Below are 17,570 nucleotides of genomic sequence, written 5' to 3'. Positions count from 1 at the left end.
AAAGAATGTGACTAATGGAGACCAGAAACAGCAATGATTCCAGCATGAGATCCATGTTGGTAAAATTCGTAATGTTAACTATCAGATCAAGCTGAAGTCTAGAGATGAAAAAAGAAAAGAAAGAGAAACATTGCATTCATCCATCCACCACACTGGCCGCGTTACCCTTTCGGGTTAAACTACAACCCAAACACGTGACCCATCCAACCAGGAACAATATCTCGGCCAAGAAACCGTGCATCCTCAAAGAATAAGTATAGCAATATGGATGTAAACAACTGCAAAAATGACAACTTTCCAGCCCATCCCAGCTGCCCTTACTTGAATAGTCTGCCCAGCAGACCACCGGCAAGGTTGTTCACAATTCCACCGGACAAAGCACGGCTGGCGAAGGTCGATGCCTGGCTGAAGCGATCGCAGCGAGAGAAGGCGACGGTGTTGGTGATAGTCAAGACGAGCGCGATGGCTGATGACGTGTGAGCGGGACATTTCGTTTCCGGGGGCGTATTAGGTTCAAGCCTTGGGAAGATAACTTACCAACCAAACTCAACCAAATCACGCTGCTTAGTCGTATGATAGCTAGAATAGCCAGCCCGATCCACAGCGCGGGCGCGACATATAGACTGAGCCAGAAGAAACGCTTATCGGTGGCGGTGATGGTGCGGGTGTTAGGGTCGGAGGATTCGAAGACCCAGTGCGAGTCGCCGGAGGTGGTGTTGACTTCGTTCCACCAGCGGAGGCCGACAAGGCGTCGACCGGCAATGTTTTTGAGGTAGTAGAAGTCGGCGGCGAGGAGAAGGAGGGTGATGATGAAAACGAGGATACTAGACGTAGAGTGGAATGGTTAGATGTTTGGTCTTTGGGTTGCTTGAACGGTCAAGGTTCAGGGGTGCTCGTGCGGGTGGTTTTGCGCCACGAGGGGACCGAACTGATCGATCGCATTGCATTGAGGATGCGGTGTCACATACAAGTTTCTAATGAAGAGCACTCCGAACAAGTACATCAGCAGCGCGCTGATGCGGAAACCCAGGAAACATAACAGGGTGATGGGATGGGCGCTGAGACGCCAGTTCAGCTCGCCCTGTTGCGAAGGGCCTTGGTTCTCCATGGTGAACGGCAGATAATGAAACCGAAGTTAAGCAGAGATCAGGAAGGAAGATAGTCGGCCACAGCGATAGGAGCAATCCCGCTCACTCTTCTAGCTTCCAGACGGAGGACTGACGGGATCATCGGCGATGATGGATGATGCTGCGTGTCGCCTGCGGGCGGTGGATGTCGGCAGAATAGAGGTCAACAACTAAGCTCCATCGGTTATATGTGACCTCAGCAAGCTCAGCCGCTTGGAAAACTATCTCCAATTATCTCGAACTATCTGACAAACAGATCATTCAGGAAAAGCTAAAGCCAACTATGTAGGGGGTGCGTTGTTCTGGCGGACTTGTCGTTCTAAATTAGCGACCCGCAAAAGAACGCCCACAAATAGGTGAGGCTCTGAGCCTGCCGAGGCAAGGTTATATGCAGGAACCTTCGCAGTGACGATATTGCGAGATTGCTCAATCATGGTCATGTTGGGTGGGAAGAGAGAGAAAGGATGATGTCTCAGGTAATTCCTGGGTATAGCCCAGAGTGGTATCCATCATAACCTGCCAGTCCCAACCCACACCAATCCGGAGAAGCCTTTATGCAGACGGCCGAGGATGTCGCCTTCTCCTCATCGCTCTTATCCGCACGATAAAGCTCTCATAGCCCCCAACTCTCCAACTTCACCACACACTCAGCCTAACGCAGCATCATGGCAGCACGAAACACTCTCCGTCGCTCCCTGCTCTACAGTACGTCCCACCTTCATAGAACCAACTCTCATACATAACCCACCCAGCACACTTCCCCGCATTCCCATCCCCGTCTCTGACACCATCACCTACATCACCCACCCAATAACCCCGAACAAGACAAACCAGACTAACAAAACATGTGAACAAAGTCCCCGGCTCGTCGCAGCGCTTCCTCGACAAATCCCGCAGTCTGACCGCCGACTGCGTGGCCTACGACCTCGAAGACAGCGTCACTCCGCACAAGAAAGCGGAAGCCCGGTCGCTGGTGCGGAGAGCTCTCGAGCTGCCTCCGACGCAGGGGATCCGCGAGCGCGCCGTCCGCATCAACTCGGTCGATAGTGGGTTGGCGTTGGCGGATTTGACGGTAGTGGTATGTCTTTCTTCCTTCTCCCCATTACTCTCCTTACCTATCGATATACATGTCCCTTCGATCCCATCCTAAATTCCCTACAAAACAATAAACCTGGGTCAGGATGCTAACATGAATAAAGCTCCAATCACCCAACCTCAACACAATCGTCATCCCCAAAGTCAACTCCCCATCCGACCTAACCTTCGTAACGGACGTCATCACCCACACCCTCGCCCAACAACAACAACAACAACAAACCACCGACACCCCGCGACAAACCCCCATCTCCCTCCTCGCACTCATCGAATCCGCAAAATCCCTCACAAACCTCACCCAAATCACATCCGCCTCGCCCCTCCTGCAAGGCCTAATCTTCGCCGCCGAAGACTTCGCCCTCGACCTCAGCCTCACGCGCACGCCGTCCCTCACGGAGTTCCTGTTCGCGCGATCCAGCATCGCGACGGCCGCGCGCGCAGCGAACCTCCCCTCGACGATCGATCTGGTGTGCACGGCGTATAAAGCCCACGGGTCCGGTGGGGACGACGCGGCGCGGATCCTAGAGGAGGAATGTCGCGGCGGGAAGCAGCTGGGGTTCAATGGGAAGCAGTGCATTCATCCGTCGCAGGTGGAGACGGCGGAGAGGGTGTTTGGGCCCGAGGTGGGCGAGGTGACGTGGGCTGTGAGGGTGGTTGTTGCGGATGAGAAGGCGGCGAGGAGTGGGAGGGGAGCGTGGACGTTGGATGGGAAGATGATTGATGTGCCGGTGGCGGAGAAGGCGAGGGCGATTGTGAGGAGGGCGGAGGAGTGTGGGTTTGAGGTTGGGAGGTTGAGGGAGGAGTGGAAGGGGCAGGAGCCGGAATAAATTTCCTTCTTCAAGATGTAGTAGAAGTGAGAGAGATAGAGAGAGGTGATGGATTTGCTGCTATACTTCACTATCTAGATCAGGATTGATTCCCATAAGGTCAAGGTCAACCATGGTGAGATAGAACGGTCAAATAACACGCTAAATAACATTTCGCTCTGAGCTGAACGGCAAGAAAACGACCTGTCTAAGCAACCCATCTTTCTCTCGGTGTGGAAGTGAAAGGGCATCCTCGACGACTTGTCAGGTACTACCATATCCGTGAAGTTTCCGTCTCTGGCTGAAAGCAAAAAAAGGGATATCTTAATCGCTTTGCAAAACAAGAAATAGATAGACTGGAGTAAAGAGCAGCGAGTCTCCGTGTATCGACCCTCTGTCTTACACATGCTTCACTTCCAGGTCTTCCCGCTTCAACAGTTGAATCTTGCCCGTGAGAGCCTGTTGGTTAGCCAGGCCATCCGCGTCGGCAGCTCCGTCGGTGCTCTCTTGGAGACTGCGCGCAAGTGCCTTGTCGTAGCTAGTGGGATCAATTCCCAAGATCCCTCCGACGTATCCGCCTCGTTCTCCGGGCACGCTGAACTCCCGGAAAAGGTACTTCCACTCGTTCAGCCACGCCTTCACTGCCTTGCCGATCTTGTCTTTGCCATTCTTGGAGTGGTGGCCGGTGCCGGTGATGGCGTACACGACCCGGCGGCCTTCGCGCGAATGTTTGAGGAGGATCTTCTCCAGATATTCTATCGCTTCTTCAGGATGCAGCCCGTGTAGGTCAATGTAGAGCTCTTCTGCTGTATCCTCCAGACCGATGCTCATGAGGTGCTTGTTGCGCTCTTCGTACAACTGCCGTGCCGCTTCGCGGTGACACTTGCGCATGGCTTCATTTTCGGCTTGACCGCGCAGAGACAGGGCTTTAGCCGCCCGCGCATCATTTCGGTTCCAAGCTTGAGCGGCACTAAGAGAATCAGTCAGCTTTCGAAAAACTACGTGGTGGGCATGTGGCCAATCTTACCTCTGGAGAAACTTGTTTCGCACGGTCCCGTGGCGAATCGCCTCCGTACGATACTTGATATATTGTTGATTGGCGCGCGAGCCCGTCTCTAACCAGGGAATGTTATGGGGAGCCGGGATAGACTGCGCAGCGGCACTGTTTTCGCGGCCCTTGGATCCATCCTTGTGCTTGGACGAGGACTTCCCTTTGCCGGGCGCCGGCGACGGGGACATGCGCACAACGTCGGCCAGAGAGGTCGGTAGGTTCTCTTTGCTGGAGCCGTTCTCTTTGTGCGCATTACGTTTATTATGTTTCTTGTTCTTCGCACTGCCGGCAGCAAGCGTAGGGAACGCATCTGGGTCGTCTACCGAGAGAGCGGCCGGGTTCGACTCGCGATGCTGATGTCGGCTGCCGGGCCGGGAGTGAGGGCGAGACATGTGCTGCATACTCCCATTGCGTTTGCCCGGCCCCAGCGGCATCCCTTGCGGGCCATTCTTATGTCCGATGAAACCCAGATGGGCAGGGTATTTCCCCATGAAGTGGCCCATCCATTGATCACCACCTGCTGCACCGCCCTGCAACGGAGGGAAGGCTTCCGGTGAGTTTTCCGAGTAAAATTGGGGCACACCTAAAGTCTGGGGGGTGCCATCGCTAATGCTAATACTTGCGGCCAGAGACGAGGGATCGTGGGAGAACGGGCATCCGTCACCGGCAAGACAATTGCCCATGACCCAGTACCTGTAGCAACAAAAGCAGATCAGCATACTACGACCTCGAGACTCGAAATGTTCCCAGAAGGCGAGACCTACTTGCAGAGATGATTCGTCAAGTCATGGCTAAACCGACAGTCCGCGCGGAGACATTGCCCGGTCGACAACCAGTATTTACAGACTACCGGGCTGCGATGGGGATTGGGGGAGGCCGGCGGTTTGGGCGGATCCATGGACATCGATTTTCCAACCACCACACGGCCATCATCCGCATGAACGGACAGACTATCTCCATCGGCACCTTGCGAAAGCGACGCGATGGTAGCCCCGAGATCATAGCTGTTGGCCTCGAGAGCCGCCTCGATCTCGTCGTTGGATCTCTTGTCGCCGAGGACGGTGCGCAGAATATCATGAGGGCTCATATCCGGCACGAACTCGGGCGCGGTCGCGCTCAAGCTCGCATTTAAGCTGGCCGTTCCCAGCGACGAAGTTGTGCTATTGGCATCGTCGGCCACCAACCAATCTATATTGCTATCGCTGCCAAAGTCCCCGTAGAAATCGGAGACTTGACTCTGATCGGAGAATTCGTATGCGTTCAGGTTGGGGGAGTGCGGGATGGGTTGCGCGAGAGCGAGTCGGGGCGACGGGCGCGGGGACGTGAACGGCGACACCGTCGAGGACATCGGGGGTCGTGACGAAAGACCGCCTCGCGAACCCGGAAACCAGGAGGTGCTGCCGGGGCTGGTCCCCAGGTTGGAATGAGGGGATAGCGGTGTGGACGACCGCGCCATTTGCCATGGCGCGGGGGAGGAGCGACGAATGACGGTATGGCGGGCGGGGGGAGGGGAGGAATCGGGGAGGTTGCGATTTCGATGGCGCCAAAGGACGTCGAGGACGGCATTCTCCAAGGACGAGCCCGACAAGGAGGTCTTTTCGCGGAGAAAGTCCTCGGCCTTCTCCGCCTGATCCTCCTCGTCGAGAGCCTGATCTTGGAGAATCTGGAGACAACTGTCGAGAATATCCTCTGGAACCATGCTGATCGGGTGCTAAGAGGGTTCCAGAAAAGGGTCGGAGGAGGGGGGAGGTGGTGTGGCCGGAGCGGTCGAGAAGTACACGGTGGACGGAGGATGAGGGGTAACCAGGGAAAGCTGGAGTCGGTGATAAGATCGTCAAAACAGCTAGCGGAGACAGAGGCCTAGAGCGCCAAGTCCATTGTTCTTTGTGTCAAGGAGTCGTCGAGATCGTCGCTGGAATGGATACAGGGACAAGCGAAGTCAGAGGGGGTCGACGGCGTGTACTGGGGATTAATCCTCGAGATCATCACATCGCATCAGTCGATGGAGAATATTGAACCGATAAGGGGCGCCAAAGAAGGGATGAAAGAAGGTGGAGATAAGCAGATGCACGGGAGGACCCGAGGAAAACAGGAACAGAACGGAAAAGAAACAAGAACACAAGGCCGAGAATAAAGAAGAAAGAAATAGAAAAGAAGGAAAAAGAGAGAAAGGAAATCAAAGCCACGAAGAGGGTCCGAAGAAGGGGAGATCGAAGAGGGGAAGAAGACGAGGAGGGAAGAGGAAGAGGGAGAGAGGGAGAGACGGAGAGAGGGAAAAAGGCGGAGATGAGATGAGATTCACTGCTTTGTTGTTGCCAATCAAGCAAACAATCGTCTATTCATTCCAAACACCTCGAACTCGCCACCCACGATGCTACCGGATTCGTCCACATTGGTTAGTCTTTGATACAATTATTTTGCCTTATTTTCTTTCTTCCATCCCAACTGTCAACCTGTAAACCCTCATCCCCTTTTCCCCCTCGGATGTGGGGGAAATCTAGACTTGCCCAACCGCGTCTTGGCGTGTCATCTCATCCCAACCATGGATCGTCTCTGTTTTCACTCCGTTCCTGATCCTATACAGATCCGTGCAGAGTCTATTGATCGGATGCTTTCTTCTCTTGGCGTTCGGTTGTAGATATTTTCGTCTTTCCTCTCGTGGGCATGAGGACATTCGCAATTTGCCAACGGGACTTGCTGAACATCTATCTCGGAATATTACTGCTAGTTCACACTAACTTTTGCATTTAATTATTGTCTAGAACAAGTTCAATCCGAAAGCGACACCCGGAGTACTGACATCTTAGAACACAACAGATCCTTCGTCCAGTCAGAAACACGATGTGTTGCTAGGAAGACTCTTCAACCACATCTCCAGACACTATCCCTTATATCCAACATATGCTTTTCCTAAAACTTGACGCACATACTACATTCGCAAAGTTAGCATTGCCTGTATCGCCAAGAGTCAGCCTGCAGAGAGGAACATACCGCGCCGGCTTTGAATGGCTCGCTGCATGCAGGCTTGTCCTCCGAGATACAGTTCGGTAGCACGGACACCGTAGTATCATAATCGACGCCGAAGAAGAATGGGATCGTGTATCGTTCCTGGCCGGTCAGGTTCACTACGCGATGCATAGTCGATTTGAACTTCTTATTAGTCCTGGATAATCGGGTGGTCGGTCAGCCGTGTCCAGAATTTTCGAAGGTAGTGTTCGAAAGAAAGCAAATCATTCGATCTCATACCATACGGATAGATAATCTGCAATATTCACGACCAAGGTCCCAGGAATCGGCGGCGCCAGGATCCATTCCTGGCGGGTATTACTGTGAATTTGCAAAGCCGGAACTTGACCCTGGGCGAGGATCGTGAAACATTCATAGTCCTGTCAACCGACCACAGAGCATCAGATAAAGGCGCATCAACGAGTAAGAGAAACGAAAAATGAGATTACCGTATGAGCCCCAAGCCCTTCGGCGATTCCTCCCTCCACCGGTTGCGGCGGATAATGCATCATCCTCATAGTAGCGCCCGGATACTTCGTCTTGTCGTCGAAAAATCCCTCCTCCAGATCCAACGCCAGCGCAAAGATCCGCATCATCCGCCGTCCCAAGTCCAGCACCTGCGAAAAGTACTGGAGGTACGTTTCTCGGAACCCAGGGACAAGTTCATCGCTGGGCCACTGGTTGCCGCCGTAGAGACTGAAGGGGTCTGGGGGTAGAACGTCGTCCACGGCTCGTTGCGCGTCCGCGGCGATCTCATATCCGAAATCGAAGGACTCGGACAGAGTGCCCATTGTGTTCAGCTCGGTGGGATCTTCTCCTTTGGAGCCGGTGGAATTTTCAGAGTAGAGAGGCATGTAGCCTCGGTATCTCTAGTCTGGGGTTATTCTACATCCATGGAACTGAGGAACTCAGGAGAGGGGAAGGTAAGTTGAACTAATACCTTGGATTTCCCCATATAGTAGTTCATTTTCTGGCTTTCCGGGAGAGAGTAGAATTGACGAGCCATTGACTGGGCTTCTGTTATGAGCTCCTCGGGGATTCCGTGGTTCTATCAGCAACAAACAATTCGATCAATGAAAGTCACAATGTTGGTAAGTAACAGGCACAAATAAGAAGGCTAGACCTTAATGTAGAAGAATCCGACATTAGTACAGGCATCATAGACCTGTCCTGCAAGCTTCTGGCGATCCTCGAGAATCGGACTTCGAAGACTAGACAGGTCGATGACGGGAATCTCGGCGACATCGGCGCTTTGCGGGCTTGATGGATGAGTGATGGACGGCGACATAGCTGAAGTGGGTTGGTTGTTAGACTATGCGAGGAAGATTTGTCTGTCGAACCAATATACTATATATACTTCCCGTTGTTTCGAATCCCCCAGGCGTTCAAAGATAGAGAAACGAGGTAAGAGTGAAGAGGATCCACCTCAGGAAATCATTGTCAGGGAGGGGTGGTTTTCGATTAAGATTTCTCTTCTTCTGAAGTAGAACACGTAAGCAAACTTACTGTATATAAATACGGTGTCTAGACTAATACAGTCCCTGACTATCATGTTCTGAATTCTCCGATTCTACTATGCAGTCATTCGCACTAATCCGAATGTCATCAGTCCGTGTTCTAACACTACTCCTTATAGCTTCATTTCGATCTCCATAGAACCATAATGCTTGGTCTACTTCAGGACACATTAGAAATAACTTTCCATCATGCACTTCGGCCAATTCGGAATATGCTGGCTAGGAAGTGCAGTCTGGGGTACCGATGCGAGCTGCGAGCTGCCGGATGGAGGGCAGAAAGCAAGGCAAGCATCAACTGTAGATGGCCAGATGAACGCATACGTGTACCCACTGGCATCGAGTCTTTCTCGAGTAGGTTTTGGGGGAATCTGCAGTCCAGTCATCACTGACAGCCCCTCTCGGTATTTGTCTTCATGTAGCTTTACTACTCTACAGGATGGACAGACATTTTTCGGATTCCGATGCCCTTCGACATCGTATATCCAGGGAGCATAGACAGGGGAGTCCATGGTCCAGTTTGCAATCTCCCATAGGCAATACTTTCGTGAAAACAGTGCATGGAAAGAAGTCTATATAAGGACACTCATGGTATTGATGGCAGACAATGGAAACTATCTAGACAACTATATCTTACCTTAAACAATTAACTACGATGACTAAAGCTCCTCTACCCTCTGTTCATGCCGACGATGAGTGGTCTCCTCTCAAGGCCGTCATCGTTGGCCGTGCCGGTCGAGCATGCTTCCCAAATGCCCCAGCGCCTATGATTAAGGCCACTATGCCCGCCGCCCATGTCCACCGATTCCAATCTGACTCCCCTTTTCCTGAAGACATCATCGCAAAGGCAGAGGCAGAGCTGGATGCCTTCGCTGCCATTCTCACGGCCGAAGGTGTCAAGGTCTACCGACCGCCGGATGGAATTGACTGGTTGGCAGAGAAGGGGTATACCGGAGCTATGCCCCGTGACGGGTTGATGAGTGTCCATAATACTCTGATAGAGGCCTGCTTCGGCTGGTCCTGCCGCTCACGGGAGATCGAGTTGGCGTTTTCTGACATCTTGAATGAACTCGCCGAAGATAGCCGGGTGACGGTCGTTCGGCGTCCAGCAGACACATTTGGTGACTCTTTGCTTGACAACGATGGGACTGAACAGAACAAGTGGGCCATCAATAATAGCCGTCCGGCGTTCGACACGGCCGACTTTATGCGATTTGGAAATGTCATCGTCGGACAGTATAGTCATGTTACCAATCAGGCCGGCGTGGATTATCTTCAGCGTCATCTGCCCGCGGGGTACAGGATTCAGATGATCGAAGTTGACGATCCACATGCAATGCATATCGATGCCACGATTCTGCCCTTACGAGAGGGTCTATTGGTGTACAACCCGACCAAAGTGACTGAGCACGCACTGCGCAGCGTGGAATGCCTGGCAAATTGGGACCTCCGGCCCTATCCATTTGTTCCTCAAGAGTCGCAGGACCCTCAGGATCCCCCGTTATTCATGACCAGTCCGTGGCTCGTGCTCAATGCTCTGGTGCTTGACGGAAAAAAGATGATAGTAGAGGCCAGCGATCGCAGGACGGCGGAGTGGTATGAGTCACTGGGAATGCAGTGCATTCCGTGCCCCTTCAAGCACGTCAACAGCATCGGGGGATCTTTCCATTGTGCCACGACCGACCTGGTGAGGGATAACGGGGTCGAATTGGATGGATAGGCGAACGTCGAGGGTTCCGGTTGAAAAAACGTTTAGCTCTTCAGAACATAGAAAAGCAAATTTCGCAAACTACTGAACATGAACTCGTCGTAGCCTGTAAGAGCATATATATCTAAAGAACATAGGCATAAATAAGAAGATAGGTCATCGAGCCTAAAATTTTGCGGTCATGTGAGTAGGAGATGGCGAATAAGTCGCAGAAAGAGAACCGATGGCTGTAGACAATAAATAATATACGGTGCTCATACGGGCATCTATATAACGACGGCTTTTTACGACCGAAGTACTTCAGGTCTTTTACATATGCCTTGCCTTTAACATGAATGATGCTGCCACTGATTATTAGTTCACAGTTCGCAAATACTAAAACACTCACCCCTTGGCTCGAGCCGATTCATGCCTCAGGCACCAAAGGAACCAACACGTTTTGGCCTTTTTGATGTGCTGATGTTTGGAGTCCTTTATCTCTGAAATGCACGTCGACTTGATGGTTGATTACCTAGACCGCCTCGTCAGTAGATAGATAAACCCGGTCCTTCTTCAGATTCCTCAGTAAGTACATTCATGAGACCCGAACGTACTTCTGATATGAAAAGAATAGGCTTAATTTTCCCATTCTCCGTCGGTTCTGCGGAACACGTTTCTGTGCTCACCCCGCTGGTGGGCCTGACAGCTTTGAAGAGTGGATTGATCTGTCGATCTAGACACTTTGGCTCACACGGCTATCGTCTATCCGGACAGACGAAGGACACCCTTGTTGCATTAGTGCGATTCCTGGTGTTTCCAACATTAGGCCGTCGGGACCAAGTTCAGTTGTGGTAGAAGCACGCTCCCCTCTCCCCCCCTTACTTTCTAACCACCAAATTTGAGGCGCGCTTCTCATACCTTTTTTCTATGACCATACTTTCTCAACCGTTTTCTTTCCAACATGAGTGAGATATATACAGGTATACGCGACAGTCTCGGAGGCCTGGAGCAGCTTGTCCGTGAAGCTGGGGAAGATGTATATACTGGCTTTACTATCCTCGAGCACAAAAGCTGACATTATTACTAGGCAGTCGGAGATCAGATCCGGCAGATCATACAGTCACTAAACCAGATCACTGCTTTGCAAGAGATCTTCTCAAAGTTCTTTCAAAGGAAAAAGAGGCCAAACGAATCTCAGAATGAACGCCATAACTTCTTCACCAACTTTTCATCTACGGAGCGGACTTTATCTCCAAAACAGATTAATGAACTTGTTTTGATCACAAAAGATTGGGAGATTGATAACAAGCGAGTCTGTATCCTAAGAGCCTTTGTCCGTCTTTGGCAAGCACATCCCGCGTTATTCTGGCATGGAGCCCCCGATAGTAATGCGACAAGGCGCTGTATTGAGAATCTAGAACACATACGACAGACAGACTCGTCCAAGAGGAAAGCCCTTCTCGTATTGCTTTCTGAAGATGTCAGTCTTGAACAAAAGCGCATGTGTACGTGCCCCGACAGAACGCACAAACAAACAAATGAAGACCTCAAATCTGCGCGAGCATCTCATCTTAGATTAGCTATCGAGAGCTTATGTCAAAACCTTTATCCTGATATCAGTGAGCAGCAGAAGCGTGCCAAAAAGGCCTGGATAACTCTTGACTCGCTTTGTGGATGGAAATGGAACCTGCTAAAAAATGTTGCTTTGGTATTATCATTAACACGCGCCAATATCAAGAGGTCAGTAGCCCACGCAATATCTATGTTCAACCCAGACAGCTGACTTCATATAGATATGAGCTTAGAGACTGGCAACCTTCAGAAGCAAATGCGATAAATGCCTATGTACGAACATTGCCTCAGTTTAACATCCTCGATGACCTTGAAAGAGCCTGGGAATCTATTGTTACGTTCTATCGTGGTAGTTACCAACAACGTATACATGCCTCAGATCGTTTATTAGTTCCCATAAACGCTCAAGGTAACAACCTTCTTCTACACGAAGTAGTAACTAGTCAGCTGATGAACTATAAGATCTGCACCCAATGGGTCCTCAATTGAATAATCAATCGCCACTCCCTGCTGGGATCAGCCAAGTCCTCGAAATACCCCTAATCGATGTTCCTCAGAACCGAAAAAGAAAAAAGTATCGATCAAAAGCTTCCAGCAAACGGCAATGCGTGCAAAAATCAGTTGCATCCGATATTGGCCCTTGCTCGGAGTTGCAAGACGGACTAGCGGGGGTTCATCTTTCAAATAAAGAGCTTCCATCTCGAACCCCTCTGGCAAACAACGAGGGATTTCAAACAACCATTTTTGACACAAGCGCGTGCGAGAACATCGGTAATGATATTCATCGAAACAATAGTCATGCCGAACCATTAGTCGCTACGTTAGCAGCCTTACACGAAACCTCTCCACAGCTTTGGAGTACCCCTCCCCAGGACGCTCTGCCCAATATGGACGATATAGACGACCCCGAGTCTTTGATTAATACTATAGAATACCTACAAGATAGATCTGGTCAGGTTACAAATATCTCTTCCGAGCAAGAAAGGCTCGCTCTCGAAGATCCTAGGTATAACCCCGAGTCTTTGGTCTCAACAGTTGGGTTTCTTCATAGTATCCCTACACAGCTTCACTCGGTCCCTGAAGATGCTGCTGTTTCTCCAACAGCGTTGATAGAGGCCTCCCGAACGTTCTTCAACCCGAAAGTATGAATTATCCCCAGAATTGAATCGGAAGGGAAATCCCTTTTTATTAATTCTTTACGTCTATTGTTGATCTGAGATAGTTGAATTGCTAGATTTCGGTAGGCGATATAACCTTACTTGGATTGTATCTTTCTTTCTTTTTTCATTTCCAATATTAATAAATAATTGATCTTCAATGACACATTTTATTGACCTATGCTTGTATAATCGTAAACCTGCACGCTAAACAAGGAACGGGGTATTAAGCTCCCAACCATCTTGGTACCATAACAAATACTGCTCATTCTATAGTCACGTATGGAAGGAAGAGAAAGCAGCATCTTTTTTCAACCTCTCCAACATAAGAGAGCAGATTGTCTCCAGGTATCACGATTATTTCACCTTCTCGCCATTTATCAATGAGCGTGGAATTTTCGCGCGCGCTATGTTTTTTTCTAACCTCAATGCGTGTATTTTGGTCCAGTCCTGTTAAAGGTATAAGAATAGCAAAGAAGCAGCCATCGAGCGTAAAATCGCCGTTTTCAAGCATAACAGCGCTTGTGTGTAGCAGTTTGACACGAGGGGGTGAATCGCCGGGTAGGATCTGTCTATTTAGGCCGGTTTTTAAAACCTTTCTAAATTAGATAGAAACGCAAAGAATTAAATTAAGCTCTCTTACATGGGATAGATGGGTATCATCAAATAGCTGTGCGACTAAAACACAGGAAGATGGTGTTGGGATAACGGCAAGAATCTTCGAGTTCTCCTTTCGACGCGCATGTTGAGGGTTGATCGCTGTTGAGGCTTTATTCACAGCCTCTTTGAATTGGTCATCAGTTTCGATATAGGTGAAAAGCTGGCTATGATTTCCTTCAGGCATTGCTCTGTTTTTATTGTTTTTCTTCCAGATCAAGTTTGGGTGAACTGGATGTGAATGTTGGCCGGATTGAGGGGAAAGAGAACCCCGCTTATTAAAAGGAGGGGCCAGGAAAACAGAATCTCCACATAGAGTCAGGTGTCTTATGACTGATCTTTGTAAACACTATTTTTTTCTCCCAAGGTTTCTGGCAATATCACATTACTCCGAAGTAGTTTATAGTATGTATGTACAGGTAAATATTCAGGGTACATATCAAATAGAGCCAGCTCATTCAAATTAACTAGAAAGATCAGTGCTTCTTTTAAATCCCCGCGTATCTATATGCAAGTTAGCTGTAAGCAGTACAGGCGCTTTTAATTACATTACATTTACATGCCTAGTATACTATCTACACAATCTACGGAGTAAAGTAGGCAAGATAAGGTCTGATACATTCCAGACTGATGATTATTTTCTCCAAGGTTACTCAGACCCACAAGTTGACTATTGGTTTCTCGAAGAGAGTCTTAGGAATAAAACAAGTAATTAGACCTATTAGATTATCTCACATATAGAGTAGCTTTGATTGTATGTGATGAAAAGCAAGTCCAGAAACACCGTTATATTAAAAGAAAAAAGGTCACAACAAATCACTCCTCAGGGGAAAACAAAGGGGATCTGCCATCTTTCCACTATACCCCTTTGCCGACTTTGAGAGCACGGAACGATTGACAGTCCCAGCAATACAAGCTTCATGGAAGTTGAAGACCTTGCAGGATCCTGTCCACTTGTTCCATCATATCATGGTCCAATGTCTCACCCACAGTTGTGAGAGGAGTCATTGTGTCTCCACAGGGTACACTATAGACCCACCGTATGAACAGTTTGTAATTTTCTTTAATGTTTTCTTTGAAATCATAGAGCTTGCTTTTAGATATGGAGAGATATTCCCCGTTGTGATACGCCTGCACAATCCTTGCTTTGGATCGAAATATCGAAATGACCAAGACCTGGGAACAAAAGGGTTAGCATTTGTTCAGCTCTTAACATAACATATGTGATTAGAAAATGCACTGTAGATTGGCTTACAGGGAAAACATAGTGTCGGATGTGTTTGAGCTTTACCATCCTCCATCTCATATATGCTACAATGGCCACGATTTCGCCGCGGGAGAGATGTTCCTCAGGATCGGTATAATTGGAAACCCGAAAGATACAGTGAGAATAAATGGTAGACTTTGCTTCAACGTCACTGTGTGCCTGCCATTCGTACGGGACATCGGGTGTATGTTCCCCTGTCCCGATAGCAGGCCTCTCTATGAGGTGCGAAGACATCATGAATTCATGATAAAGCTGTACTTAGTTGTATCGGCAGTGGGAGCGGTGGATCATTTGTTTTCCTTCTTTCCTCTCCAGCTTAGTGTTTTAGCATCTGCAAAAAATGAACCAATCAGTGGCAAAAGACTTAGAATGTACTTGGTTGTACAAAAACCGCATTTATGTATCCCTGTCCTGGTCCCGGACAAACATTATCGCCGTACTTCTTCCGTAATCGTCCCCTTTCGTCCCCAGCAATTTAAGTACATTCCCAGCCTCCCCCTTCCCCAAGGACTTGCCAGTGTTGCTATCTTTGTTCATTAGATTCATGCGTCATTTTACCCATTAAATGTCTGGCGTTCATAGGCACCGAATTCCCTAAATAGCCTTTATCTTTTATTCGAACTGGTCTGTCTAGCACCCCGCTGGATTCGTAGCGGCAGTGCCTTGGGCTCAACTACATAGTCCGAGTCTGACATGGATGATGCCGTTCGTCCAAGCAAAGAAAAATTCGATCGTATCCTCTCCGAAAGCTATTATGAATGGTCGTCCTATCTGACAAACGCTCATAAAAGCCCTCGTCTCCCACCTTCTTCCATCGATCTGAAATCGCTTCTCGAGAGAACACCGTCTTTCCTTGGATATGGATTGGTTTCCAAAGACACTGAAGTGTCCTTCACTTGTGTAGAAAGGTAATCGAGCAGGGGACAGTCTGGTCTTCTAATTTCTGGACAATCGACCTGGACTACTTCACATGGGCAATGCTACCTCGAACCGAAAGCAATGTCTCTGGATATTCTGCTGGCCGTTCCCAACCCATTGACAGTGGGGATATCAAATTCTGCACCCCTGCAAGAATGGCCTGGTGTCGATGGCATCTCAAACCATGACGAGGGAAATTATATTAGCATTTTGTTCCTTGCGTGGGCTTATATCCTTTCTGCGCGATGGGCAGAATCACTGAAGCACGCTTCGGGACACCAATGCAGTATCAACTTCACGCACAAGGCCAGTCAGCTTGCAACAGGCTCCAGACATCATTATACAATCGAAATTGATATAGGACACGATGTTGAAGCAGCTGAAGCAGCTTGGTGGGGGGCTATATTCTGCTCTGGCGGCGGCTGGGAAATAACTACAGCTTACCAAAGAAAAACATACTGCTCACCTTGGTCTGTTAATCTCTCCAATAAAGCCAACATGAAGATAGCAGGAAGTTATCCAATCTCTAAGGAAGGACCGCCCTCATCTGGTGCTGCTTTGGAATATCTGGCCAGGTTTTGCTCTCGTCACCGACTCTACGGGCAGTGTTCCGTGGCCCTAGGTGCTGCGCTTTACATTCCATTGCTCAGCGGAGATTCCATTTCGCTTCCTGCCCCGAAATCAGCCCTGCACTATGGACCGTCGTCTCTGTCACAAAAATCATCAAATCTAGTGAAGGAATATTCGGAATATCTTTCCCGTTACATGATGCTGAGTTGTAATGTGTGGGGCATGCGATCTTTACTTTCCAGCACCTTCTTCAACGGAGAGGCTGAATGCAATCTTGTCAGCGCCTGGCTCAATCCCATCTTTGCAATAGCAAATCCTTTGGTCCAGGGCGAAAAACCTCTTACGCTCGCCAAAGTCCTTGGATATCGGCAGCCCAGATTAGCTAGCCTTTGGCTCGGTGCGATTGTGGTGGGACTAGCAAACCCTACATTACGAAATATCCGGATCGGGCTTACAGCGACGGAATTCAATGCAGCGGCCTGGACAGGAACACGCCAATCTTTCATAACGGTGGAACCTGGTAGTAATGACGGTCAAGTGATCCGCAGGGAGGACGAATGCCGTTTTCTATTTATCACGGCCTGTGATGGATATACTAGCCCCCCCCATTTATCCGTGGAAACCGTTTGGAGAAACTCGGCTTCTTGATACTGATCTTGCAGTGCAGCAACATGCCGCTTGCCGCTGTCACTGTTTGAAGTACAAAACCTGGAACTGGAATCTATCAAATGGAGAAACGCTCGAAGACTCTGGCATATCTCTGGTAGAATCAGGTGGAGAGTTCCTAACACAGAAACATAAGGGAAACTACTACCCGATACAAGATGGCTCAAACTTGCTTTCCCAGGTAGCTTCGGAGGCGGCAACTCGCGGAATCTTTGGTTGGCTTAGATCCACAGGGTACCCAGCAAATGAGAAACCTTTATATCGGCATTCCTGGATCGACATTGAAAGCAGGACACCCTTGTTGCATTAGTGTTTGTTCTCAGTTATCCCCATTCAATCATGAAAAAAGATTTGGCCATGCTGTGAAAAGCGAGAGGTAGGGCCTACTTCAGGTTCATGTACCAGGTGCACTAGATATTTTATTAGATTATCTTTACACTGCAGCTTATCAATAATGGTAATTTATGGGCTTGGGAC

At 49.3% G+C, this 17,570-nt stretch overlaps 6 protein-coding genes across 6 annotated transcripts; 2 read left to right on the top strand and 4 right to left on the bottom strand.

Annotated features, from left to right (window-relative positions):
* Positions 1 to 317: 317 nt before the first annotated feature.
* Positions 318 to 1,108, bottom strand: TVP23 (DUF846 domain-containing protein; the record flags this gene model as incomplete). Its single annotated transcript, XM_046094289.1, has 3 exons — positions 318 to 466; positions 538 to 824; positions 969 to 1,108. The coding sequence occupies 3 exons, from the start codon at positions 1,106 to 1,108 to the stop codon at positions 318 to 320; spliced, it is 576 nt and encodes a 191-aa protein (XP_045950268.1).
* A 684-nt stretch (positions 1,109 to 1,792) lies between these two features.
* On the top strand, positions 1,793 to 3,049 carry LDX57_012540 (HpcH/HpaI aldolase/citrate lyase family protein; the record flags this gene model as incomplete). Its single annotated transcript, XM_046094288.1, has 3 exons — positions 1,793 to 1,832; positions 1,985 to 2,205; positions 2,327 to 3,049. 3 exons carry the CDS (start codon positions 1,793 to 1,795, stop codon positions 3,047 to 3,049), a joined length of 984 nt encoding a protein of 327 aa, XP_045950267.1.
* A 378-nt stretch (positions 3,050 to 3,427) lies between these two features.
* LDX57_012539 (CCCH zinc finger and SMR domain protein) lies at positions 3,428 to 5,778 on the bottom strand (the record flags this gene model as incomplete). Its single annotated transcript, XM_046094287.1, has 3 exons — positions 3,428 to 3,998; positions 4,056 to 4,772; positions 4,844 to 5,778. The coding sequence occupies 3 exons, from the start codon at positions 5,776 to 5,778 to the stop codon at positions 3,428 to 3,430; spliced, it is 2,223 nt and encodes a 740-aa protein (XP_045950266.1).
* Positions 5,779 to 7,501: 1,723 nt separating this feature from the next.
* LDX57_012538 (uncharacterized protein) lies at positions 7,502 to 7,939 on the bottom strand (the record flags this gene model as incomplete). Its single annotated transcript, XM_046094286.1, has 1 exon — positions 7,502 to 7,939. One exon carries the CDS (start codon positions 7,937 to 7,939, stop codon positions 7,502 to 7,504), a length of 438 nt encoding a protein of 145 aa, XP_045950265.1.
* Positions 7,940 to 8,202: 263 nt separating this feature from the next.
* Positions 8,203 to 8,373, bottom strand: LDX57_012537 (uncharacterized protein; the record flags this gene model as incomplete). Its single annotated transcript, XM_046094285.1, has 1 exon — positions 8,203 to 8,373. The coding sequence occupies one exon, from the start codon at positions 8,371 to 8,373 to the stop codon at positions 8,203 to 8,205; it is 171 nt and encodes a 56-aa protein (XP_045950264.1).
* Positions 8,374 to 9,254: 881 nt separating this feature from the next.
* On the top strand, positions 9,255 to 10,331 carry LDX57_012536 (uncharacterized protein; the record flags this gene model as incomplete). Its single annotated transcript, XM_046094284.1, has 1 exon — positions 9,255 to 10,331. One exon carries the CDS (start codon positions 9,255 to 9,257, stop codon positions 10,317 to 10,319), a length of 1,065 nt encoding a protein of 354 aa, XP_045950263.1. The 3' UTR covers positions 10,320 to 10,331.
* Positions 10,332 to 17,570: the final 7,239 nt, after the last annotated feature.

Source organism: Aspergillus melleus, assembly GCF_016097325.1.
Source record: "Aspergillus melleus strain CBS 546.65 chromosome Unknown contig8, whole genome shotgun sequence".
Classification (NCBI taxonomy): Eukaryota; Fungi; Ascomycota; class Eurotiomycetes; order Eurotiales; family Aspergillaceae; genus Aspergillus; species Aspergillus melleus.
The sequence above is the reverse complement of the archived record's forward strand: the minus strand, read 5'-3'. Positions and strand labels throughout refer to the sequence as shown.